This window comes from Suillus plorans (assembly GCF_016647745.1).
Source record: "Suillus plorans strain S12 chromosome Unknown HD556scaffold_9, whole genome shotgun sequence".
Classification (NCBI taxonomy): Eukaryota; Fungi; Basidiomycota; class Agaricomycetes; order Boletales; family Suillaceae; genus Suillus; species Suillus plorans.
In genome coordinates, this window is record NW_024537393.1 from 185,665 (window position 1) to 211,747 (window position 26,083).

A 26,083-nucleotide genomic window follows, 5' to 3' on the forward strand; every position below is an offset into this window, starting at 1 on the left:
AATTTTCAGGTCTGATGTCCTATGTAATAAGACATGTGGTACTGCGGACATGTAATAACGTGGTCTACATTGTTAGCGACGTGAAAATGAATAACTGCGCACCTAGTGGGGATAGATACAACAGGACAGGACATAGGGAGGACAAGTGTGTGGGAAAATATTGGGTCCGATGCGTGGGAAACGTCGGGTCCGTCGGATTAGTGTCGGACTAGTGTCGGGTTAGCGGATAAACATTTGATTGAGCAGGTAAGTGTCGGATAATATTGGGAAGTGATTCATGTGCAATGTGTATTGGAAAATAGCTGAATATGTGCCTAGTGCGAACTCGAGTGCTACAATGGCTTCATCCAGAACTTCCTACAATGAGAGCTGCAATTGCACAAGTGACTCCTGTGCCTCAGGGGAAACTGAGGAGTACCAATGTGAGAAGAACTGGGCTAGTTCAACAATGAGATCGTCAAGCGGTTTGCAGCCGACGAATATATCATGCGGAAAGTAGGTTCTAGCAAAAAGCCAATCCAATTTCGCAGATCCTCCGGTCCCCACCAGCGGATCAGCATTGAAGATCTGCAAAATGAATTGCATCCGGTCAATGACACTCATGTAGCTCTCCCTGGACTTCAAGGCCATCCACAGAACAACATACAGATTGGACTCGAGGTCATCCTCAACAGCATGGACAGCAAAACTATTTTTAATGAGGTGAGCAGACATGAACTGCCAGGTTCCCTTGGTGATGGGAGAATCAATTCAATATATGAGTTTGGAAAATGAACATACCATGCGGGTGGTTTGTCGAGGACCCTGAATGGTAAGTAACTTTGCTAAGTCCCAATTGATGAGAAAGCCCCTCCCTCAGTAGATAATGATATTTCTGACACTGAGATCTCAATGTAATATTTTTGCATCTTTATATGCATCCTGGTAGGCTGCGTGGATAATGAGTATGGACATCAGGTAATATGTGCGAAGTAAATACATACCAAGTAATGCATTGCAGACAGACTGGACAAGTTCATGAGAACTCTCAAAATCAGTCAATTGCTTGCCTATAAGATTGAGAACTAGGCAGTGAAGAATGTGCGGAGTGACAGCCTTGTTGGGGCAAGCCCATTCAGTGCTCCCAAACTTGACAATCTGGGTGTTTTACTCAGGGGTAGCATGGATCACATCATGAAATGTGATGCATGTTGCGACATTGCGAACATTATGCGACTTCAATAATTTGTAAGTCTCACCTTCTGGTAGAACATCCTTTAATGACACGCACCAAGAATCCTTGAACATCACAACCCTGTTGTTGAGATTATCAAACACAGGACAGGTGCGAGTCCAGCAGCCAACAAGCGGAAAACCTTTTGCAACAGGTTGGGGGATGATCAATGTCAACCAGTCAGGGTCCTCAATGGCAGGATCCTGAGGGACTGCAACTTTCAACATGCGCATGGTAGTAGTGAGCTTTAACACCATCCTTGTGAGGGCAGCATCTTCATTGCTAGCAGGAGTTACAGAAGTGTCAATGCCATACAGGGCATGCGATGCTTGTGCAAAATGATAGAAGAAATTGGTCAGGTGTAACTTGTAGTAGTAGTCGAAGGTGTTGGTGATGATAGCTCCCTCCCTATCCCATCTGATGATGCGAGCACGATTGCTGATAATGAGGATAGAGAATACATGGTTACGATATTGAGCACCAAGCTGAGCAACAGCATAGCTGGTTATTTGGCCCAATGTATCAAAGCCCTTATCGGTTTGTGACACAACTGACTGATCAACTCCAGGATATTTACAGAATGCGTCGTGGATATCATTCCATTTGAATTTGATATTGACTTCAAATTTGGAAATATTGCAGCTGTGCGATGTTCCATCAGTGTATACATGTCATATCCCGTATTCCGGACCTACATCCGACAATATTCCCACGCCTCATCCGGACCTTCGGACACCCTATCCATGTCTCCAGTCCTCTATCCATCCGGATCCCTGCACCCCTGCACATCCACATCCACATCCACATCCACATCCCTTTACCTCCATACCTCAGCTAGCCTGCATCAGTCATCCTTTGTCCCATCACCCTAATGTCATATCCCATATATCCACATGTCTCATCCGGACGTCCGGTCTGGTCCGATCTGATCTGATCTGATATATGATAAGCTTCCTAATTCATTCCTGTGCATATAATGTTAACACAGCCTATTCCTCTATTCAATATTCCTTGTCCTCGGTATCTCGGTTATACTTACTACCAGTATGCTTACTGATCTGTTAACCTATGCTTCATTTCCGACTCGCGCTTGATAACTTTGCTTATGCTTCATACATAGCCTCGGACGCTTGCTTACTGTCATATCCCGTATTCCAGACCTACATCCAACAATATTCCCACGCCTCATCCGGACCTTCGGACGCCCTATCCATGTCTCCAGTCCTCTACCCATCCGGATCCCTGCACCTCTGCACATCCACATCCGCGCATCCATGTCCAGATCCCTTTACCTCCGTACATCACACCTCCATACCTCCGCAGCTAGCCTGCATCATTCATCCTTTGTCCTATTGCCCTAATATCATATCCCGTATATCCACGCTTCATGTCCGGACATCCGGTCCGATCAGATATACGATAAGCTTCCTAATTCAATTCCTGTGCATATAACGTTAACACAGCCTATTCCTCTATTCGTTATTCCTTGTCCTCGGTATCTCGCTTATACTTACTACCAGTATGCTTACTGATCCGTTAACCTATGCTTCATTTCCGACTCGCGCTTGATAACTTTGCTTATGCTTCATACATAGCCTCGGACGCTTGCTTACTGATCTTTCCGTTATTTCCTTAGTATATAAACTCTTGTATATGTCCTGTAGTTCCTCAGTCTGAATATCATATTAGTCCTCACACTAGATCTCACTCTAAGTCCTCATATCAGTTCTAGTCTATCGACTTAGTCAATATTCATCTTGGGCCTAGGGAGAAATTCCCTAGGCCAGAGCTCCACTTATCCGATCCCCGCTCATCCGCTCATCCGCTCCTCCGAAGTTTCCGGACGTTCATCCAAAACTTTCCCGCGGTCCTCCAGACCTATTCTGCTTCGGACTTTGTCCTTGCAGCCTTTCCTCTGTTTGCTTCTACTTAGGACTTGTCCTAAGTAGCCATTACACGTATCCATATCAGGACAAAACCTCATCGTAATTTCCGGTAGTTCCTCCGGAACTTTCCCGCGCTTCAGACGTCCTTCGGACATCATTCTGAAATTAAGGGCACATACTCGGGTAAGGGGCGCAGCGCACGAGCTCAAGCCAAGCCCCTTGGAATCAGTCCTACCCTTTGTGCATGGTCTTAACAAACTGGCTCTAGCCCAAGTCCCTGAAAAATACTGGTGGGCAGTTTCTTGGTAAGTTGGTTATGTAATGGCTCAATAATATTAATCAGCAAGATAGAGTCATTCTTACTACCAGTCAATCTTCATGTATTAGTTTTCTTTGAAATAAGGCAGCATTTATTGCTACATGTAACACCTGACTTCATACTACTCTTGGGAAGCATAGGCACAAGGAAATTTTTTATCTAATAATATGTCACTAAAATAATTTAAAGTTACTAGTTTATTAAGTTTATTGGCTTTGATCCTGCCAAGCTTTATTACAAAATCTTATTTGAGATTGTCTCTGAGACAAAATTTGACCTTACTAAGTTCCAGTCTACTCAGTTGTGCTATATCATTAAAGAGACTATTACATCCAGAGTATTTTTAACATATATACAGTATAAGGCATTTGGGAGGGATACTAAAGTTCTAGGGTAGCTGTTGTATGACAATTGCCATAAATAGTATGTTATGACATCAAAGTTTCAGTTCAACCTGCCTACTTAAGCTTGAGTCCTATCAGTAGTCCCGCAAATTTAATCCTTCATCATACCCAGATACTGCAGGACAGTTACCTTTGCCAAGAGCATAATACTCCTAATACTGATAGCTGAGCTTATTACCATTGTTTCAATTTACAGATCCATCCCTCGTTTCATTATAGAGACACTCATAGGTTGGATGGCCTTTTCATGGACCCTGGCTATTTTCCTTAGCGGAGGCCGCAGAACCAAAAGGTTCATGCAGGCAGGAAGGATGTTTGACCACCTGTGTGCTGGTTTCATGGGTGCTTAGGGTTACATGCTTTGTATCAGTTGGCCAAATCTAGAAACTTTGACAGGTAAGTTCTGCAACAATAGCACTGAACATACTTCCAATTCCATAATAGTTCCCGCACTATTCAATTTACCTGTAGGGGTGCTAGCCACACTATTTGGTGCTGCAATCTTTGTGTACTCAGTAGCTTTTTTCTCTTGCAGAAATATTCACTTCCGACATTCACTATTTGGCTAACTGTTCTCAAGGCTTCTTGGAGACATCGAAGAGCCTCCTTCAAATATATGTGTAGGTATTAATATGTATTAGTAAGTGTGTTTCACTTATTAGTACTGATCATGAAGCTAATCTTAAGGAATACTACTAGGAAAGCTTGTCACAACATTTCCAGACACCGACTCCGGAACCCCCTAACCTTCCTCTTTTACCCTTGCACTCATTGTCCAGTGCTGGTCTCCAGAACCCTCTACCTTTGCCCCTTCTATTCCACCCCCATGACGCTGGTCCGTCTCATTCCCCCTTACACTCATCATCCAGCGCTGGTCCGCCATCCTAGTTTGTCTTATCCTAATTCTTGCACTCATAATCTTCATTGTCCCATGCTGGTCCACCATCCCAATTCATCTCATTCTGCAAGTTTGTCGCCATTGAAGTTAGCATGTTTGCTTATTCAGTCCTGTCGCGTCATATGTTTCATCTTGCTTTTGCTTCCTCTTCACGTGCTTGCTTACTCTACCTATTTGCCAATGTTCGTCAGTCAATGTGACCAAGTCTCCTCCTCTCACAAAGGCTTGTCCTTTGTACTACGTTTGTATGTCTCTGTACCATGCCACCAAATGGGATGCCAAGGTCCATTTTTTGGCCCAAGATCGAATGAGGAAGTGTGTGAGGTGTCAATCCTGTCTGACTGAAAGGGAAGTATTATTGAGGTAGTCACAGTGGAAAATGATATTGGGTAGCAGCTCTAAGGATGTGCTCATCTAGGACTGTGTAGATGATGTTGTTCAGAGGTCTTGAAATCCTATGCCACGAGTCTGTATAGCATTCATTGAAGCCACTAACCGAATGACTGTCTTTCCCTTAATGTAAGTAAATATTTACATATTAGTTTTGTATCAATTCTTTTATCCCAAGGTCAAGGAGGATTAAGCAGATGACCCTTACTATATACACCCTCATAATGATTTGCATCTACAATGTATGACATTCTGTCCTAAAGTATATGCTTGCTGCAAGTGTAACATTGTACAAATGATTAGTGTTGAAACTAGTAAATGTATAAGTAATTTATTATGATTATTTGAATAACCCTTAGTTGTATGTAGGTTAGAGGTGTTATCTTTAATACCTTCAATGATGCTAGCCTTCAAGAGATGTATGAAAATCACAAAGCTATTGTATACGATCCTAGTATACAATGAGATGAGGTTTTTCAGAGATGGACTTACACAGATAAAATAGTGCCTGTTGGATCATGGCTGGCTAAGGGTGGCCTCATGGTGATGGGTATATTCTGTCTAATCTATATAGGTCTATTCTATAAGGTTCAGGAGGAGTCTGTATCTATGAATCTATCTGAGTCAGAGATAAGATGTCATGAAGCAGGTCTTCTATTAGAATATGAGTACATGAGATGATCTGGTGTAGCACTCAGCCTCTGGCTGAGCACATATTGGCCTATTTTGTTACATCTTTATTTATAGTCATTTTCCTCACAATAGGTTTGCACTTTTACCACTTACCTAATCATGTTTTACTTCACCTAGTACCCTGACACCTGTACTCCAAACCCCACACACAGTTTCTACCAAATACTCACTGTTTTGATGTCCCAGTATGCTTGATGCCTCCAATAGGTAGTTGCAGGCTGTAGTTTTGTCAAAAACTCCTGGTATTAGATTCCCTACTTCCTACCTGCTGTCCAGGAATTACTATTTGCTGTATTTGCATCACTTTCACTTTCCTTCTGAGCTCTGGCCTCATTAGAAGCCCTTGGGCTGAACATACTGCTCCTCTGTACATGCCCAGCCCATATCTTTCTTTTATAATGATTTAGCACTTGAGCTCGTGCTAGGCTCATATTCAGTTATTTCATGATTCACATCAAATGCCCATCACACAATGATCACTTCTTAATGTAATCTGATGCAACCCGATGTTTTCCCGTGCACTTGTCCTCTCCATGTCCTGTCCTGTCTTACTAGCCCCACTAGGTACAGTGTAGTTGATTATTTCGCACATTACTCATGTTGCAGCAAGTACTATTATATGTTTTCCCATTGTCTGCAGCACCTTGTGTTTGTTTACATGTACTTTGGACCTGAAATATTCCACCACTACTTTCGCCTATGGGTTCTGGATTTCTATGTACTTATATATATATTAGACTGACTTTGAGCATCATTCATCATCCAAGTAGTAGGGAGCCATTTCCTGGTGCTTTGTGGTTAAACCCAATATTTTGTAGTTCTTAGTTGATATTGTGAATATTACCGCTCTTTCTATCTGAAATACCCATCATTATCGATAATCTGCATACCACTCACTTTCCCAACATTGACTATCACTATTCCCTGTAATCTGCTGAATACAAACACAAAACACACTGGACCAGGGGTTCCAAGGACAAGAGCCACACACCCAAAGCACCATTGGCTCTTTCCATAGCTTAGTCAGCAAGTAGTACAAGTTCCAGCACATCAGTAGAGTACATCATCATCATCTGCTTCTCTCAGCTAGACCTTGGGCTCAGATCCTTTCTCCTGCTCCAACATGGTGAACAGAGCATTATTCAAACTTGCTGAATTCCATTGTCCTAAGCGCTTGCAACAACCCTTAGCCTTCAGCCTAGCCCTAAGAAACCTAAGATAGCATATCTCGGCTCCAGCCTGAAGCGTCGGCAAAAATGTGTTCAATATCACACACACGTCAAGCAGCAACCCCCGTGTTTACGTCACTGTAGGACACGAGCTGGCGCTGGGCTCGTATCGAGCTATTTCACAGTACACGTCAAATACCCGTCACATGCTAATCACTTCCCAATGTTATCCGACGCTAACCCGCCAACCTGACGTTTAGGCCGCATCGGCCGATGCAAATTCCCGCGCACTCGTCCTTCCTGTGTCTTGTCCTGTCTTGCTAGCCCCACTAGGTGCGTAGTTCATTATTTCACACATTACTCACGTCGTAGCAAGCGCTATTACATGTTTTCCCATAGTCCGCAGCGCCTCATGTTTATTTACATGTACTTCGGATCCGAAATCATCGGCCGCTACCTTCGCCTATGGGTTCCGCATTTCTACGTACTTACATATATATTGGACTGACCTCGAGCATTATTCATTATCCAAGTAGAGGGGAGCAGTTCCCTGACGCTTAGTGGTCAAACCCGATATTTCGTAGTTCTTAGTTGATATTGCGAATATCATCGCTCTTTCATTATCCGTATCAGTCATTGTTGTCATCACGCATACCGCTCGCTTTTCCGACGCTCGCATAACGTGTCACTATTAGTTTCCGCATACCTGACCCGAATCCGACTACCCGACCCGACAAACCCGACGCTTTTGCATCGGACATCGTAAATATACCTTCGGACATTGTTTCCCGTGCTTGGACTATTGACCCCACATCACTCACTTACCCCCAAGACTATTCCCAGACTGCAGACCCCTGGGTCAAACGCACTTGTCAGGCAAGTATAGCAGACTAGGCAGTGCAAAGACCACAACATTTTAGATACAGTCAGGAGCATCATCATTAGTTCCTCTCAGTATTGTTGTTTCTACATCGCATTATGCCTAGAAGGCTAAGTTAGATGGCAGATGTCCATAAAAGACACTTGCAAAAGGAACAAAAAGGCTGTATCTGCCTGTAATTTTATGTGGTTTGTGATTAGAAACTGATGGACCGTTTGAGGACTAGAAAATCCGACAGACAAGCGACTACAGAAAAGGATTCAAAGAAAGCAAGTGTGTGGAAAGCAAACACAGCATCATCAACAGCAACCTCTGAAGTCTCGTCCCTGCTTGACATGCCAGAGGAACACTCTTGCAGTTCATCACTTAGCTCTCTCAGCAGTATTGAAGAGCACAGTATAATCCCCTTCCCAGAACTCAATGCCCCAGACCTAGACTTCGAACTACCCCTGCTCTACACAGAACCATTACTATGCAGTACGAAAACAAAACTACTTACCCTTGCCTCGACAATCCCCAACTATAACCTTGACGCCTTCTTTGCACTAGCACAACTCAAGACTATAATGCCAACAGAGACACCACAGATTTTTCATGGAGACGGATGCAGGTCAGAGAACCCAGCAGACTTTCTAAAGTCATTCAACCGGGCCATGAGACAACAATCTATCACAGACAGCACCAACAAAGTGGAGGCATTTGGCGACTACCTAGGCACAGGGTCAGACACCGAAATATGACTCAAAGCGCTCACTGGGAGCCAAAAAGCAACTTGGGAAATATCACTGAGCACTAACCAATGCACCTCTTCCATTTGAGGATCTCATGGTCTGGTTCAAAGTACATGTGAAGCAGGCATCATACCATAACCCATCAATCACTCCCCCTACTTTCATGGTCAATGCATCTCCTTCAAGTGCAACTTAGAAGTATAGCCACTATAATGCTGTTATTTTCACTGTTGATGATACCAGATGTGAACAATAACCAACTAGCAAGCTTAAAGATACATTTTCCAGATATATTATGTCTGAGTCTGATGTCTGAGCTACTTGCAGGCCATGCTATTATTAAGGTGTACCTCATTATGCAACGACTTCCTTCATGAGGAAAAAGTGGTAGTGCCCCTTGGGTCTCATATTTTCTTACTTATGTTCAATGCCTAGATTTCATACCCCAGCAACATGGAAACTTACTGGAATGTACAATGTAGATGCATGTTTTGAACCATACAATGTGATCAGCAGGGACTTCCTTCAGTGATATTCTCCCACTAGATCAACTTCATTATCTTGCTCACATTATCTTCCACGTTGGCCATATTGCTGATTCCTATCTAACAGCACAAAATAGTTCTCACTTTGCTAAGACATTCTTTCTAAACAAATACATTGACAAAGATTTCTACCATGCTATTTCAAACTGATAGTTTTTGTATCATGATTCAATTGTGTTAGAAGCACTAGTAGTGCTAGTGTGATGACAGCTTGAAGTGGTAACACTTGAGTTGAAGGCACATGGAAACGAGTTTTAAGACGATCAAGCAATGTCACCAGGTAATAGCTTAGTTGCAAGAACGCCAAACGTAACTAGTCTAACTACTGGGTCTTTTATAGCTTTTCTGTAATGTAACACGTGAAATAACAAGGGCGTAGGGTAGGGAGATGCAGAGCGTCAGACTGTAGGATAATGTCAAAGAAAATAAACGATAAGTACGAGAATCACATGGTATAGTTGGGGTTCAAGCTGAGTGGCCATGTAGATGCCACATACCCCCCTTCAGGGGTCTTCAGACCCCTTACTTCTTGCGTCCCTTGCCCTTCTTTTCAGCAATGGTGGGCCCCTCAACTCCTTCGCGATTGTTCGTGCCTTTCATACCTTCCATGTGCACGTCAACGTCCCGGACGGTGGGCAAGGCAACAGCCCGACTAGAGCTACCAGCCCCAGTGTCACGAGTATTGGTAGGGGGATGGGGAATGTTAGGCGCAGGTACGGCAGGGGGAGCAGGGCCTTTGAACCTCCGCCTCTTGTCCTTGTGAGCCTTGATGGCTTCATCTCGGCAGGAGTTCTGGTGGTGGGAACATTCAAGGTTGTCCCACAGGGGATCGTCGATTAGCTCTGCCTTGCATTTGTCCAACCAGCAGCCTCCATCAGGGTCACAGGGAGTCTCAGCCACAGGCTGGACAGGCTGGTCTGGGATGAGCATAGCGGCAGGTTCCTCGTCATTGCCGACAAGGAATGAAGCAGTTACGGTGGGTCCATTAACTTTGATAGAACCGTCTGTGGCAGCCGTAGTGAACTTAACGAGGATGTCAGGCTTGTTGAAATTGAAAGTGAAGGCAAATTCCTCGTAACCGAGAGGAATGGAGTGTTGGCTGCTATCCTTGCCTGAGTGCAACAGTGCATCATACATGACGAAGGATTTGACCTGTTTACATGTGATGGTATACTGACGAGGAGGGACATGCATGTCCGAGAATGTGTACAACCCTGGCCCTGCAGGAAGGAAGTTGCAGAATGTGGGGTTGTGCATGGTGCAATGAGGGTTGAGTGACAGTGATGTTGAGGAATGAGGGAATGGTGGGGTACTTGTAGGAAAGGAAGTGGGACATAGGTGTCCTAGAAACACCTGGGGAGCATCAGTTGGTGCCTCCCTGTCGCCATCCACCAGCTCACCGATTGTCTCAACACCAACCAGAGTAAAATAGTCCTTCAGGGCGTCGAGATGTTCCACTTGGTGGTAGGACAGCCAGGTCCTATCTCCGGACTTCCAAAGTACTTTGAAGTCCACATCTGTTTTGGTACCTTTATGCGATAGTACCTTGTCAACAGCCCATTCTCAATCCACACGATCGTCAAACTCAGCAACTTGCATCTCGAGTCTTCCTGGAAACCTCTGGTCATCACTGGGCACGTGGATGTGTAAGTATGACGAATGAAACATGGGGTGCACCCCTCATTGTTTCAACCTGTCCAGTAAGTCCACTTTATACGAATTATTCTTATAATCCTTGATGATCCGGTAGGGACCCACATACTTAGGTATGAACTTTCTTACTAGTCCTTTCGGAAAGCTGATATTTTTGGACAAAATATAGACTAAGTCCCCTTCTACGAGGGGACAAGCCCTTCGATGCTTATTTGCCTCTTTCATCTGCTTTATGCAAGCAGCCAGGATCACATCATGTGTGGTGAGTATTGTGGCCTTCATCTTCTGCACATATACTCTGACACCAGGGTACTCTGTTGCTTCAGGACTTTCCCATATCATTGGACGGGGCAGCCGCCTGGAATTGATGAAGAACGGTGAGTACATAGTCATCTCATTGTGCGCTAAGTTGATGGCGAACTCGATGGCCAGCAGCCTCCCCACCCAGTCTGTTTGACTGGGGGTTATGGTGCTCCGTATCATCTGCCCAATCATATGATTCGCTTGCTCTGTCAAGCCATCTGTCTCTGGATGGTAAGCACTTGACATTTTTTGTTTAATGCCTATTAACTGATTCAACTGGGTCCAAAACCCACTTGTGAACAGGATGTCTCGGTCACTGATGATAGACGACGGTAAGCCGTGATGTTTGTATACCTCGGCAAACATTAGTTCAGCGACCTCCTTAGTGTTATAGTTCGTCCGGCTTGGCACCAGGTGCACCATTCCAGAGAACAGGTCTATGACGATGGTGATACTGTCGAACTCTCCATCCCTGTTAGTCGATAAGGGCAACGGTCCAATGAAGTCTACTCCAACGGCCTCCCAGGGCTTGGATGGAACCCTTGGTGAGTGCAACAGCCCATAGGGCTTTTGATTAGATGGCTTACTATTCTGACAGGTCTTACATGACGCGCAGAAAGCCTGCACATCTGGCACAAGCGTCTTCCACCAGACGTACTCTCTTAGGTAAGACATTGTCTTTCTTGCGCCAAGGTGAGCTAACAAGGAGTGTGCTTGATCTATTAGAATCTCACACAACTTCCTTCCATCTACCAGGATATCCGGGATGCATAACAGCACCCTGTCCTGTAGTTTCAGCTTCAGGTACCCATCTTGGAGCTCAAAGTTCTTATAAAACTCAGGTGCATCTAGTATTGTTTTGAAAAAAGGATCCTCCTCATATCTTCCCTTAATCTCAGACAAGACTGCCTCCTTTTCAGGGTAAGTGATTGGTATTCTGGCTGGCTGGTATTCAGGCTCGGTTAACCCTTCCTGCAGATTCTCCAGTTCTTCGCTGGTCCAGGTTCTCTGGGGTTCCGCTGTTTGGTCGGTTTCTGGGGGGTTATGCTTCTTTAGGAGCTCCCCCCCTCCTTTTGTTTGACTGGGCCTTTCAGGATGAAATGACCCCTCACCCGCCATGCAAACTCTGCTGACGTTTCAGGGCGCACAGTCTCTGCTGGTTCAATGGCCTTGCACAGTCTCTTAGGTATGTCCCTCCCTGCTTCCAGTGGAATGGGATTACTAACGATTGACTCATTAGCCAGCACGCGGTTGCCCCGGTTCATGGAAGATTTGGTCAATGACCTTCCATGAGCCGGTTCGTGTTACGACTGGGATTGGTCGAGCTATCAAAGTCCGAATGGGCAATCGGCGATGAGCCTGATAGACGAGGGTCTTCTCTCGAATGAGAGGATCAATGGTCTAGGCTAAGACGAGTGGTGCTGACTCTCTTAGAATCGTAGTTCTTAGACAACAAGGTTGGAGACCTTGTTGAAGGAATGTTCCAGGTAAAACCCAGTAGATTAAAGTAAGGAATACAATCGTGCATAGTACAGTCTATATAGGAAATGTTCAAGCGGAGCTTGTAAATGCGTTATCAAGATAAGGAAGATAAGGCAGACAGCCCGCTTGGATAAGAGATAAGAGATAGGGCAGACGGCCCGTGCAGATAAGAGAAAGGTACGGACAGCCCATTTAGTATGTAACACAAAAATGAAATGATAGGAGTAAATGTTATCGTAACATTACCCCGTTATTATGGTCAAAGTCACCGACTTCGACATTAATCGTCCTGGTTGACGTACTCGTCCATGTGAGCGTAGTAGATGACGTCTGCATCGGCGTTCTGGAACTCTAATTCCTCGTCACGATGAGCAGCGTTATATGCGGCGTTTGCTCTGTCCAACTCAGCTAAGAGTTCTTCATCTTTCCTGGCTTCCCATGTTGCCAAGGCGTCGTAAAAGCCGTCGTCGGTATAAACCAATGGAAATTGCTCCTTCTTTGGAGCATAGGGGCAGTAGATGGAGAAGTGACCAGGTGCGTGAGCCTGGCATATACGACAGTAGTATTTGGGGCAGTTCTTGTGGCGATGCCCAAGCTTCTTACAGACGCGACATACGAAGTTGTCTGGGGAAAACTGCGGCTGCTTTACTGTGATGATGTCGGGGGATTTGGTGAGGTCAATGACCTTGCGCTTCTTTCCTTTAGAAGCTCTGGTCTTCATGACTCCGTGTATGACGGTTCCCTTTCGGGTCTTTCGTTTGTAGATGGTGGCGGGCTCGGGGATGGGTAATACTTCTTCAGCCCGTGCTGGTTGCGCAGCTGGCTGAGGCTCTTCTCTAGGTATATCTGCAGCAGGTACGCTGCTGGAGGGAGCGCTAACAAGAGCGCTTGGCAGGTGACCGACCTCGGTCGTGTTCCGTTCTGCAACAGTTCGTATAACTGTTTTGCAGACAGTGCTAAAAGCAGCAGGAAGAAGCTGAATCTCAAGACTGCGAATGCATCTCTGGATGTGTTGACATGCTAGTCTGAGGGTGTCGTTTTCGACTTCTTTGAGTCGGAGCTCAAGGGCGGCGGTGGCGCGTATGACATGGATCTGGGATAATATGGGGGCTGCTACGACTGCAGGTTCTTTGGCGAGTTGTTTTTCAAGCTCTTCTGCGTGAGCGAGCGATAATAGAGTAGTTTCAACAATGGCGTCATCGTCGAGGTTGATGATGTTCTGTTTGTAGGACGTGTCTCTGAGAGAGACGTGGGAGATGTTCGATTCAGTGGGCGATGGTGTCTGGGGGGGAGTCATGTTATGAAGAAATGTTTTGTTTGTCTGAGGGGATGATTTGTTCAGTTCAATTTGTGTCTCCCTTTATACGTTGCAAGGAGGTCTTTCGAACTCTGCAAATTCTCTTCGGGTATCCATTCATTACTTCCGGAAGAATAACTGGTCCAAGATACGAGATAGCGTCTTTGTTTTCCCGTTCCTTTGTGGCTAAGAATAGCTTCGACTTCATATTCTTCTTCACCGTTGACTATATCGGGCGGTGGTTCCATATAGTTCGGTCCATGTATCTCTGTTTCGCGATAGGACGATAGTTCGGAAGCGTGGAACGTGGGATGAACTTTCCATTGCTTGGGGAGCTTTAGAGTGAATGTGATGGGGGATAAGACTGCCGTGATTATGAATGGCCCATGCCTCTTGGGCGCAAGTTTCCTGGATGGTAATGAAGTGAGGAGATTGGTGGCGTTTAGCCATACCTTATCTCCTATCTTCCACAGTTGGTACTTCTTCTTTCGAGATCTTTCTGCCATTCGTTGCATGGCTATATTGTGACAAGCGATTGCTTCTTCACGAGTTTTCTGGAGGTTCCTGAGTCTTTCTTCTGCCGCGGGGACGTCAGATACGGCTAGGACATGGGGAATCCCTCTTGGTTCATATCCCATCATCAAGAAGAAAGGCGACGTGTTTCTTGCATCGTGTTTCCTATGATTGTGAACGAATTCGGCAAGGGGAAGGTGTTGCGACCATTCTAGAGGGTTGTTTCTGCAATAAATCCGTAGGTAGGTTTCAAGTTCCTGGTTAAGGCGTTCAGTCTGTCCATCGGTCTGGGGGTGATACGTGGTGGATGCTGCGATTTGATATCCGAGGAGTCTGGCTAGTTCTTTGGAGAATTTTGAGATAAACTGGGGTCCTCGGTCTGAGATAACTTTATCATGGAGGCCGAATCTCTTGAAAACGTTTTTAAGGAACAACTTTGCTACTCCTTCGGAGGTGATGTTCTTGTTACAGGGCGAAATAATTGCCCCCTTCGTAAGCCCGTGGTCGACCACGAGCATAACAGAATCAAAGCCACTGGATTCAGGGAGGTCGGTGATGAGGTCCACAGAGACCTGAGAGAAGGGTCGAGTGGCGGAGGAGGGGATCGGACATAATGGAGGGTTGGTAGGATGGGTGTCTACCTTCATTTGCTGGCACAATGTGCAGCTGTCGACGTATTTCCGAATGTAAGTGCCCATGGCTGGCCACCAATAATCCCTTTTAATTAACTCTTCCGTCTTAAATTGGCCTGGATGCCCGGCGGTGGGATGGTCATGATGTTTGAACAAGACATCCAATCGTTGAGAGGGTGGGACGTAGGCCCTGTTTTTATAAAACAGGATTCCGTCATGGAGTGTCCAATCAGACAACACTGACTTCATGGGCAGAAGACATATTCCATCCAATGCGTCCGTGGCTAGTTGGACGATGGTGTCGTTGGCTGAGTCGATGGCGATGGATTTAGAGAGGTTTTCGTCAATTAATCGTACAAACATGGAATCTGGTAGAAGGATCTTATCCTTGTTATCGTTCTTTCCTAGCGAGTGGTCTGGTCGTCTTGAGAGGGCATCTGGAGCGGCGAGTTTGGTTCCTGCGACATGATGGAGTACTAAGTTGAAATTTGATAGGGTTAGCTGCCAGCATGCTTGTCGCCAAGACAGTTTCTGTGCAGTTCGAAAATAGAGAAGGTTCATGTGGTCGGTAAACACAATTACTGGATGGGGGTTTCCTTCTAGATAATGGCGCCATTCAGAGAGCGCTCTAATGACTGCCAACAACTCCCTATCGAAGATTTCGTAGTTTTGTTCTGCCGAATTGAACGATTGGGATAGATATCCACATGGGTGATACATCCCATTTTCATCAGTTTGAAGAAGAACTGCGCCTGTTGCAGCAAGGGAGGCATCGGTTGCGATGGCGAATTGTCTGTTTGGGTCGGGATTTCTTAGCACTGGTTGAGATAAAAAGGCTCCCTTCAAGCGATCAAAGGAGTTTTGGGTTTCAACGGTCCATTGAAAGGGGTGATCTTTTTTTGTGAGGTCAATCAAAGGTCGTGCGATGTCGGAATAATGGGAGATGAATGATCGATAGAAATTGCAGAATCCAAGAAAAGATTGTGTATCTTTTAGGTTCTCTGGTTTCGGCCAATGCTTTATTCCATCGACCTTGGCTGGTTCCATCCCCACTTCTCCTGGTCGAATAATCATTCCTAGATATTCCACTTCTTCTGCGTCGAAGGTACACTTCTCAGGTTTGACAAATAATTTCTCCTTCCGTAACGTGTCGAGTACTCTCTTCGTCCGTCTTCGATGTTCATCCAGGTCTTTGGAGAAAATTAAAAGGTCGTCCATATAGATGACTAACCATCCTTCATTTATCTCTTGCTGGTAGAGTTTTCCCATGAAGGCTTGGAACGTTGCAGGAGAGTTGGTTAGTCCGAAGAACATAACCGTAGGTTCGAATAACCCTTCTTCCGTGGTAAACGTGGCCTTCCATTGATCCTGAGGGTGGATGCGGATATTATTGTAGCCTGATCTAATGTCAATTTTAGTGAAATATTTGGCATCGTAGAGTCGTTCGATTAAGGATTTTGGAAGGGGAAGAGGGTATTGATTTTGAATCGTCCAGTCATTAAGATATCGATAATCTTGGCAGGGTCGTAATTCTCCACTCTTCTTTCCTACGAAGAAAAATCCACTGGCTTGGGGTGATTTAGAGGGGACAATAAATCCTTTCTTGGTATTCTCTTCGATAAAGGTCTTGACCGCTTCACGTTCTTTTCCGGATAACAGATAGATTTTGGATGTTTTCGGTACAAATCCAGGTTTTAGATGGATACGGTGATCTATTCCTGGTCTTTCGGGGGGTACCTTATTTAGTCCGTCTTTGGCGAAGACGTCGGCGTACTGATGGAAGAAGGTGGGGACTAATTCTTCGAAGGTTTTGCTCTGCTTTGCTATTTCTCCGGCGATGGCGAATTCTTGGGCTTTGTTACTTGTTTTTCCGAAATTTTGCTCTTTTTTTGACGTTCCGTCACGAGTTAACGGAGTATTGAAAGATAGGTCTTCGATTATTCGCACTGTTGAACCGTCAGTGGCGTATTCAACGAGTACTTCATCATCCGCTAGTTTGTAGGCAAGCGGGTCGTTGACGGCGGGTTGGAAGTTATTGGACCATACATCTTCTTTGGTGTCATAATTGGGGGTTTCTTCATCTACAACTTCTTCTATAGAAGCGGTATAGGGGAGGGTGGTTTCATTAGTTGCCACCTTCACCTGTACCGGCTTCTTTAGTTTGGAGTTTGTCCAGATACGAGACGTTTCTTTCTGGACAGAAATTTTCTTGTGGAAGAGCGGGGGGAGATTTCTTTTCTTTCTTTCTTGGTCCATTCTTTTTTCTATTGCGAGGGATTTTTTTGTGGATGGTAGGGATACAGTTTTTTGTTCCCAATCAATCACAGGTTTTGATGCTGCGAGCCAAGGAAATCCCAAGAGGATTTTATCTTGTTTAGCAAGTGTCGCTACGTTGAACTTCCCGATCATCGTTCTTTGGTCGATTTTAACGGTCAGGATGCAGTAGTGAGAGATAAGACCTCCTTGGGCTTCTGATCCATCTGCGGTTATGACAGGAAATGGTCGAGAGAGTTTGTGTGTTCGTATCTTGTGTTTCTTGCAGAAGGCGCTGCTTATGAAGGTTCCGGATGCTCCGGAATCAATGACCATAGAGGTTTCGACGTTTTTCATACGTTTGTTGGAAAAGATTGATGCAGGGATCCTCAATTCATTTCTATTTCCAATGGACTGTATTAGTCGTACAGGGGTAGGAAGTACTGATGTCGAGGCAGTCTTCCCGTTTAAAAATCCAACTCCACAAAGCGGTGTTCCACTTCGGTGAAGTCACTATCTTCCTCATCTTCTTCTTCTTCTACCTTCGTGGTTTTCCTTCTGATCGGGGCTTTCCTCTTTGAAGAGGTACTTCCCTTTTCTTCATCTTCCTTCTCCTTCTTTCTCCTAATAGGCGTCTTTCTAGAGGTAGAGGCGTGACTTTTGACTTCGTCGTCGCTGCTTTCTTCCTCTTTGTTTCTCCTGATTTGATCTCTCTCTCTCGGGTGGAAGGAGGTGTCGTTGGCACGGTGTCCTACTTGGTGACACTTGAAGCATCTTCCTTCCTTGAGATGTTTCTTTAATTCTGCGTCGGATAGATGGCTTATGCGATCGACTTCCATGTCGTCCCTCTTTCTGGGGACATAGTGTCTGTTCCTGAAGTTCTTCTTTTTCTGTTGGTTGGGCCTTTCTCGTCTTTTGATGGCCTTCAACCTTTGAAAAGTGTTATCAAGATTGATACAGGTGTTGACCATGGTATCAAAGTTGTCGAGACTTTCACCGGTACGGTGAAGACTGTCTTGAAGCCCTTAATCTAAACCTTGTCTGAAGAATTCGATGAGGGGGGCTTGTTCGGACATTCCTGCCCTATGCGCGAGGAGTCGATAGTTGGAAATGTAGGTGTGAAGGTCTCCTCTCATTTCTAATCCTCAGATCTTCATCATGGCAGTTCCGGTGGGGTCCATGGGTTTAAAGGCTTCATCGAAGTCCTTTTTGAATGTGGCCCACGTTCCGTAACCAATCTGTTGTCCAGAGGTGTCTTTCCTCTTTGGGTCCAGGGCTGCTTCCATGAAGTCTTCGGCCCAGGCTGCCGCATTTCCTTTTGTCATATAGGACAATACAAGGATGATCTTCTTATCTTCATCGTATACCTTATCATTGATGTCGAGGTATGCATGGCACTTCATCATGAACCTCTTGGATTCTTCTCTGTCTCCATCGAATTCAGGAGGAGAACCAATCTTTAGTTCTATATCTTTGGCTTTCGTGGTCATGTTGTTTAATGGGGGAAAGGTTGGTAGTGCCCCTAAGTTCAAGGCTCCGATCAAAGGAGTAAGCGAAGTCGTGGTGTTGGCTACGTTGCAGATGGCAACGGTTCAGGTGATAAAGACTTTAATCTTTTGTTACGACTGGGATCGGTTGAGCTATCAAAGTCTGAATGGGCAATCGGCGATGAGCCTGATAGACGAGGGTCTTCTCTCGAATGAGAGGATCAATGGTCTAGGCTAAGACGAGTGGTGCTGACTCTCTTAGAATCGTAGTTCTTAGACAACAAGGTTGGAGACCTTGTTGAAGGAATGTTCCAGGTACAACCCAGTAGATTAAAGTAAGGAATACAATCGTGCATAGTACAGTCTATATAGGAAATGTTCAAGTGGAGCTTGTAAATGCGTTATCAAGATAAGGAAGATAAGGCAGACAGCCCGCTTGGATAAGAGATAAGAGATAGGGCAGATGGCCCGTGCAGATAAGAGAAAGGTACGGACAGCCCGTTTAGTATGTAACACAAAAATGAAATGATAGGAGTAAATGTTATCGTAACAGTTCGTGGTTGTTCTGGTCTATGGAAGGTAACAACCTTTTATGACCCGGTTCATGGTTGCTCTGGTCTGTGGAGGGCAACGACCTTTCATGACCTGGTTTGTGGTTGCTCTGGTCAGTGAGTGACATTCCATGACCCATTTCGCGGTTCATGGAAAATCTGGTTGATGATGTTCCAAGAACCATTTTGTGGTTGCTCATCCCACTGGCAGCAGGACCCTCAGCCGACCTGGTGAGTGACTCTTCCTGACCTACTCCACCTCTATCTGATCGGCTCACAGTATCCTGTCCATGGGTTGGCTCATGCCTGGCAGCCACACGCACACTTCGCCTGGGCGTCTGGGCCGTGGCCTCCAGTCCAACAGTCACTGGCATAGTGACCAGGCTGACAACTGAAGGTGAGATGACCTCCCCTTCCAGCTCCACATACTCACTGGGGGCCCTTACAGTGCCAGGCTCATCAAACTCGTACATTCGAGACAACACGTCCGGCAGGATATTCTCCTCACCAGGCAAGTATTCAATGTCGAAGTCAAACTCCCCGGTCGTCTCCTGCCACCGCGCCTGTCATCCAGACAGGTTCTTCTGCCGCATGAAGTGTGTCAGGCTCTTATGGTCTGTCAACCAGGTAAATTTTACGCCCTGTAGGATGTCCCTATGTCTAACCATAGTCTCCACCCCAGCCAACAACTCCTGTTCATGGACAGGGTAATTCCGCTGGGCTGAAGACATCTTCGCAGAGTAGAATACAGCCACCCTTGCCATCCACCAGTTGTCGCCCTGGGCGATCACACCTCCAACTCCAGTTGCGCCAGCATCCATCATCATCCAGATTTTTGGATGGCCAGGTGAGTAGTCCAATGGCATTCTACTATGTGATGCGCACACTGACACATAGCATTTCACTTCGTCAAAAGTGCACTGTTCTATGTCCGTCCAACAGAATGGAGTGGTGTCTGCAGACACTTCGGATAGGACACCCAATGGTAAGCATACTCGGTGGATGTCATCCGCCAGGTACCCTACTGACCCAATAAATCCCTTACATAGTGTATGGTTTGTGGGCATCTTCCAGGACAAGATCTTGTCCACCTTTGCGGGGTCCATACAGATCCCTTCCTTCCTGACGACGCGACCAAGAATCTTAATCTCGTCGCAAAGGAACTGAATCTTATTCTCACTGAGGTAAAGTTTCTCTCGCTCTAAGATTGCCAGTATCTTCTTAACGTGCTCAACATGTTCTTCCAGGGTGTCTGAGTACACGATGATGTCGTCAAGGTAGACATCCATGAAACGGCCGATGTATTCGCCGAAAAGGTGATTCATCAGTGCCTGGTACATCACCGGTGCATTGCAGTCGCCCTGCTGGATGACATGACTTACCATGTTACCATCCGGCGTCGTCACAGCAGAACGAGGTACGTGTTCCGGGATTATTCTTATTTGTTCGTACGCATCCTGACCATCTATCAAGGACTTGTACTTCTTTCGCGACACTCGGCGCAAGATTCCCTCCATATCGGGCAACGGTGACGACAAACTTCCTCGTGTTATTATTCCGTTCTCGGAGATCAAACACTGTGCACAGCCTGTCTGATCCTGGCTTCTTCAGGAACAGCATTGGCACGGTGTTACTGGCGCTTGTGACCTGCCAGCATCTGGACTTAAGGTAAGCAGCTCTTTTCTCTGACCATTGTGGTCTCATGGCCTCTGGACAGCAAGAAGGCCTCCAGTGGTATATTTTAGCATTGTCTATCAATGGGATCGAGTGGTTGATGGCGCGCATAGGTGGTAAGCCTGTCTCAGACGCCTTCACACACAATGGTTTCACTAATGATTTCAAGTGCTCTCGAACCTTGTCAAGTTCTTCGGCATAAACCTCCGCTGCCCTCGACTCCAACACAGAGACCTACCTCGTCACCCTTCATGGGCATGGGCATGTTGCAGCCAATGATCACCCTAGGTGAGTTGAAGCCAACCGTTACCTTATGTTGGAACAAGAATGGCGTCCCTAATATAAGGTCGTAGTTTTGCAGGTTAATCACATTGAAGTATCTCTTGCTGTCGATACCCTGGTATTGCAGCCTGGCCTTCGCACCATAGTTGACCTTCGAGCGAGACCCTTGGACCGCTAGCTGGATGGTCAATGGCTTGGTGAGTTGACTCAAAGGAACTCTCAGTTGCTCCACTAACATTAATGACATGAAGTCAGCCAACGAGCCGGTATCGATCAAGGCGCGCGCTGGCCTTCCGTTTATGTGCACTACCATTACTATAGGCTTCGGCAGTATGTGTGTGAAGTTGCGTGTCAACGCTGCATTGCGTTGCAATGCCGGTGTAGAAACAACAATACTGCGAGGTGCAAACAAGGCTCCTGACTGTATCTATAAGTGTTGTAAGGTCGCGTGTTGCCTAGTCTGCTATACTTGAGACGACAAGTGCGTTCGACCCTAAAGGGGAAGCAAGTGCAGCAAGGATCTAGAAGTAGGCGCTGAAGGTGCTACTGGTTGGCCAATGCGAAGCACGAGAAAGCGCGCAGGTGCGTGCAAGGCGCAGGAAAGTGAAGGTGCGCGCGTGAGCGGAAACAAGTGAGAGTAAGAGTGAGTTTGCTTAAGTGATGATTAGATATTTAGACAAGAGGTGTGAGGTGCAAGCTCAGAGACGAGGTGCCAAGGAATAGATTTCTACTATGTTCTGCTAGGTAGTAGGTGGGTACTCTATGGTTCAGAAAAGTTGGAAAGTTGGAAAGTGGGTAATAGTATGTAATGCTGGCGCTTAAGTATGGCACCTAGGCGCTGTCATGCGGAGCCAAATTGCTACCGAATGAGGTATGTAAAGATATATGTAAGTAAGGGTCCATGATAAAAATAAAGGTGGAACAATACACAGATAAGAGAAATAGGAATATACGCACTAGAGAGCTTGGTGGACAGTGGATGGATGCTTCCGCATGGCTGGCGCTATAGGGCACTCAAGCGCGGGAAAGCGCGCGCGCATATACATCATAAAGCGCGGGAAGTTGTGCGCGGGAAAGCTGCGCCTCGTATAGGAATAGCTGTGGATAGCACACAGAGTGATGCTACAAGTTCGTGCTATGTACTCCCTAGTGAATACTGCCATATCATGCAATGAGAGGCATGAGTCTCTACACCAGGTACTGCCCCACAGGTACAGCCACCCCATTAAGTTCCACTATGTGCATCAAGCTCCCGGCCATCTTCATGCTCATCGGAGGCAGAGGCTGCACAAGGTATTTGGCCAATTTATCCAATTGTCGGTCAACATCTGACAGTGCCCCTCGTTCTAATAGTCTGAACAGGTCCCATTCGCAGGACCATTCCTCCACAGCGTCCTGTAATGCGTGGTATCCCTGGGTAAGTCGTTTTGTGTACCAATTGGAGATGTTGAACCTTGAATTCAACAGCAGTTCTTCTGATACGGCAGCCACGAACTGCAGCGCCGTGTCGTATACCTCGTAAAGGCCTCCGCCCACGAAATTACATTCAAACCGTCATGGCACCTGGCATGCAGGCCTGTCGTTAGGGTAGCCCTTCCCTGCATCCAGTAAGTAGGATGCGTGTTCTGCCAGCACGTCCCCCATGGGGCTGGGTCTCCAGGTGTGTTTTCATTCAGTCTCTCTCAGCGCCTTCTTATCGAGACCTCTGCAAAGTCTGATGTGATGCCAGTACCAATGGTCCACCTCGAAGCAGGGGTTTGTCAGCAGGGCAATAGGAACTGTAAGTTCTGGGTCTAGTCGGCAGCAAGAGTCCATCATAACATACTCTGTCGCAGACACACGATATAGATGGAACCTGTCCACAGCCAGTGAGTCTGGGCAGTCAGTCTTGTCTCCGGGGTACTGAATACCAGATAGAAGCATCCTGGTGCGTTCCGCCAGTGGGTCTCCCATCCAGTCCAATAGTAGATCGGCACCGTGGGACTAGGGTGTCGCGTCCCCAAAGGCCATAGCCCAGGAACACGTCATGTCCATTTTCGGTGGTGTCTGCGAGATCCTGCAGCCTGTCCACCTCCCAGAGGTCAACGTGGACCCCATAACTAGGCACACCCGGCGGTTTTCCCGGTGAGTTAGTCTTTATATTGTTCCTTTTGGGACAATGACGAGATTGATGTCCAGATTGTTTACACTGGAAGCTGTTCGATGGTTATATAGTCAACCCCTGTAAGGTAGTATATAACCTAGGGTAAAATAACGATAACGAAAGTTATATAGTCAACCCCTGTAAGGTAGTATATAACTTTAGAATAGAATAATGATGTGTCTTAGTCTTACTTCAAGGCACGTTGCCTGCACTTTTATTCTTACATACTCTCACACGGTTTGAGAGAAGAATGAAAAATGGGAAGTTATATTTCATGGGTGAAAATGGGGTCCTTTTATACCTTTTTGGAACCCCCTTACTAAGCATGATTTATCAGATGGATTGGTAAGAATGTGGCTTACAAACCAGGTGATGAATCAGATTATTACTAAGTACATTATAAATACAGTGTAATCTTTCAAAGAATTCACAAAGCATGACCAATCATGACTAAACATGTTGAGTCAGCTTAAATAATGTTACAAACCAGAATATTTCCCAGTCACATGATGTGATGACAAATAAAATCTGGTGGCTGAAAGAAGCCAAATAAAAGTAAACAGTCAGACATAAACAAAGAGATACAAAACTTTGACAAACAAATCTGTGGCTGAAAGAAGCCAAATAAAAATAAATAATGAGAAATAAACAGAAGGTCACATGCTCATAAAAATACAAGACAATGAAATAAAGGTATGACCCATACCCATTTATGGATGTCTTTGCAGCTGCGCAGTTCCTATTACCTGCGCGCGCTTCTCCTGCGACAAGCGCACCAGTTAGCGCGCCCGTGGTAGTGCCATTTGCGAGCTTAGTTACAGCGACCATGCCAGCACAAGCACCGGTGCAAGCTAAGGTGACTAAGTACAAAGATCGATACTACATGAGCTGCGCAACCCAGGATACGAGCACTAGCGCTAGTGTGGCAGCTGGACTCTTCTATCGCGCATCCTCAGAAGTTGTACTTGACAAAAGGCCACCAGTTCCTATTCTCGCATCTCACGTGCGCACCTTTCCCGCGCCTTCGCGCGATTCACACGCACCCAAACCATCAACTGCGCCAGCACACAAACTATACCAGACTGCATCGCTTTAGATCACAAACTTGAGCGCGCGCTCGCGAAGCGCAATCCGAAGTGCACCGCAGGCGCCTCTTTTCCCCCATCATCATCTCTTTCATCGCCTGTTTTGCACACTGACAATTCTCATTTGCTGCCCGCATCAGCATCAATCGCATTGCTAGTCAGGGATGACTCTAAACATGTATTGCACACTAACACACCGCTTGCCATATGCTCACCTATCGCTATTGCATCGCCATTGGTCAGGGATGACTCTAAATATCTATTGCACAATAACACACCCATTGTGGAAGTTATTACACCATCACTTGAAACACACTCACCTACCACTATTGCATCGCTTAAGGAAGAAATCTCGCCAATCGCACCATCACCATCACCGCTATCACCGCTCGCATCATCAGAGGTCAGGGATGACCCTAAACATCTATTGCGCCTTAGCGCGCCTATAGAGGAGCCTTCTACTGCATCAGAGGCTTAAGTCGCACCTTGCATCAATCAACCAGAGTTTGCCTCTGGTAATTCCATCTGTCACTAACGATCACGTGCACATCGCGCTTTTTGCTTCTAGTGACTATTGCTTGCCAGTAAAGCATCCGTGCATCACGCTGCCCAACCACCAAGCAGAGCATGTCTCAGGCGACCCTGGGGTAACTCAGGCGCACCACATTGCACCTAAGGACGTGCAATGCATGCGCCTAGAGGCATTGTATATTTACCCTTGTCTCAATTCGCATTTCTTGTCTTTTTCATGTTTAAAGCTCTTAAGGAGCTATATGACAATTCCAAATACTTCAATTTCATCTTCGCACTACCCCTTGTTCACGCGCCATGATTGCGCGCATTGCCCGATAATTCCCGCGCCTCGCGCATTTATCATTTTAGCAGAGTTTCTGCACTATCGCATTTCTATCGTTCCTCCCCTTTTAAATCACATTTCTGTCATTCAATGCGAGATATATTCCAATCAGCCATCCAGGCGCGCCTGACACATACATATGCGCCTAACTCTCCTATCATCATCTTTAACTTCGCACTTTCCACGTTTATTTGTGTTCTTCACATTCTTGCTTACCATGTCAATTTCGTTCCTGCACACCCTGACGTGCACTATTCTCTTTCACCTATGCGCCTATTGCACCTTGATAAACCACCCTTACAGCCCATTCGCGCAACATTTGCGCCCAATTCCACACTATATATGTCTCTCACTCTCACTAATGCATTTGCAGAGAAATGGCCGTTCCTCGCGTGTTCGGCCGATATAATCAAATTCGCGTGAAATCGCCCCAAGGCGCGCACATCATGCGCATCCTATCAGCTTGTAGAGCACTTCTACACCCCTTGCAGCGCCTCCAATTGGCGCGCCTTCAACCTGCAGCGTGTTGTGCAGGAATTCATTATGCCAGTTACTAGCCCCCCTCAGAGTCGCAATCAAAGAGGCTTGATGAAGAGGCGCCTAGCACCCCAAGCGTGCCAGCCTTGCGCCTTCTGACCCTCGCCTATACTACATACACCACGTGCTTCGAGCGCTTCAGCTGCGCATCAATGAAAAGCACATAACAATACTGTTCATAGGATACCATTCGTTTTACCCTGGGTT

General features: G+C 46.1%; 4 protein-coding genes across 4 annotated transcripts; all 4 read right to left on the reverse strand.

Annotated features, from left to right (window-relative positions):
- Positions 1 to 522: 522 nt before the first annotated feature.
- Positions 523 to 852, reverse strand: HD556DRAFT_1220386 (uncharacterized protein; the record flags this gene model as incomplete). The annotated part of the gene is made up of 2 exons (XM_041296791.1): positions 523 to 729; positions 781 to 852. Coding segments are annotated over 2 exons (279 nt in total), but the record flags the coding sequence as incomplete, so codon positions are not given.
- Positions 853 to 1,167: 315 nt separating this feature from the next.
- Positions 1,168 to 1,851, reverse strand: HD556DRAFT_1222013 (uncharacterized protein; the record flags this gene model as incomplete). Its single annotated transcript, XM_041296825.1, has 1 exon — positions 1,168 to 1,851. A coding segment is annotated over one exon (684 nt), but the record flags the coding sequence as incomplete, so codon positions are not given.
- Positions 1,852 to 9,650: 7,799 nt separating this feature from the next.
- On the reverse strand, positions 9,651 to 10,385 carry HD556DRAFT_1305032 (uncharacterized protein; the record flags this gene model as incomplete). The annotated part of the gene is made up of 1 exon (XM_041299737.1): positions 9,651 to 10,385. One exon carries the CDS (start codon positions 10,383 to 10,385, stop codon positions 9,651 to 9,653), a length of 735 nt encoding a protein of 244 aa, XP_041164230.1.
- A 12,538-nt stretch (positions 10,386 to 22,923) lies between these two features.
- HD556DRAFT_1230240 (uncharacterized protein) lies at positions 22,924 to 23,208 on the reverse strand (the record flags this gene model as incomplete). Its single annotated transcript, XM_041297332.1, has 1 exon — positions 22,924 to 23,208. One exon carries the CDS (start codon positions 23,206 to 23,208, stop codon positions 22,924 to 22,926), a length of 285 nt encoding a protein of 94 aa, XP_041164231.1.
- Positions 23,209 to 26,083: the final 2,875 nt, after the last annotated feature.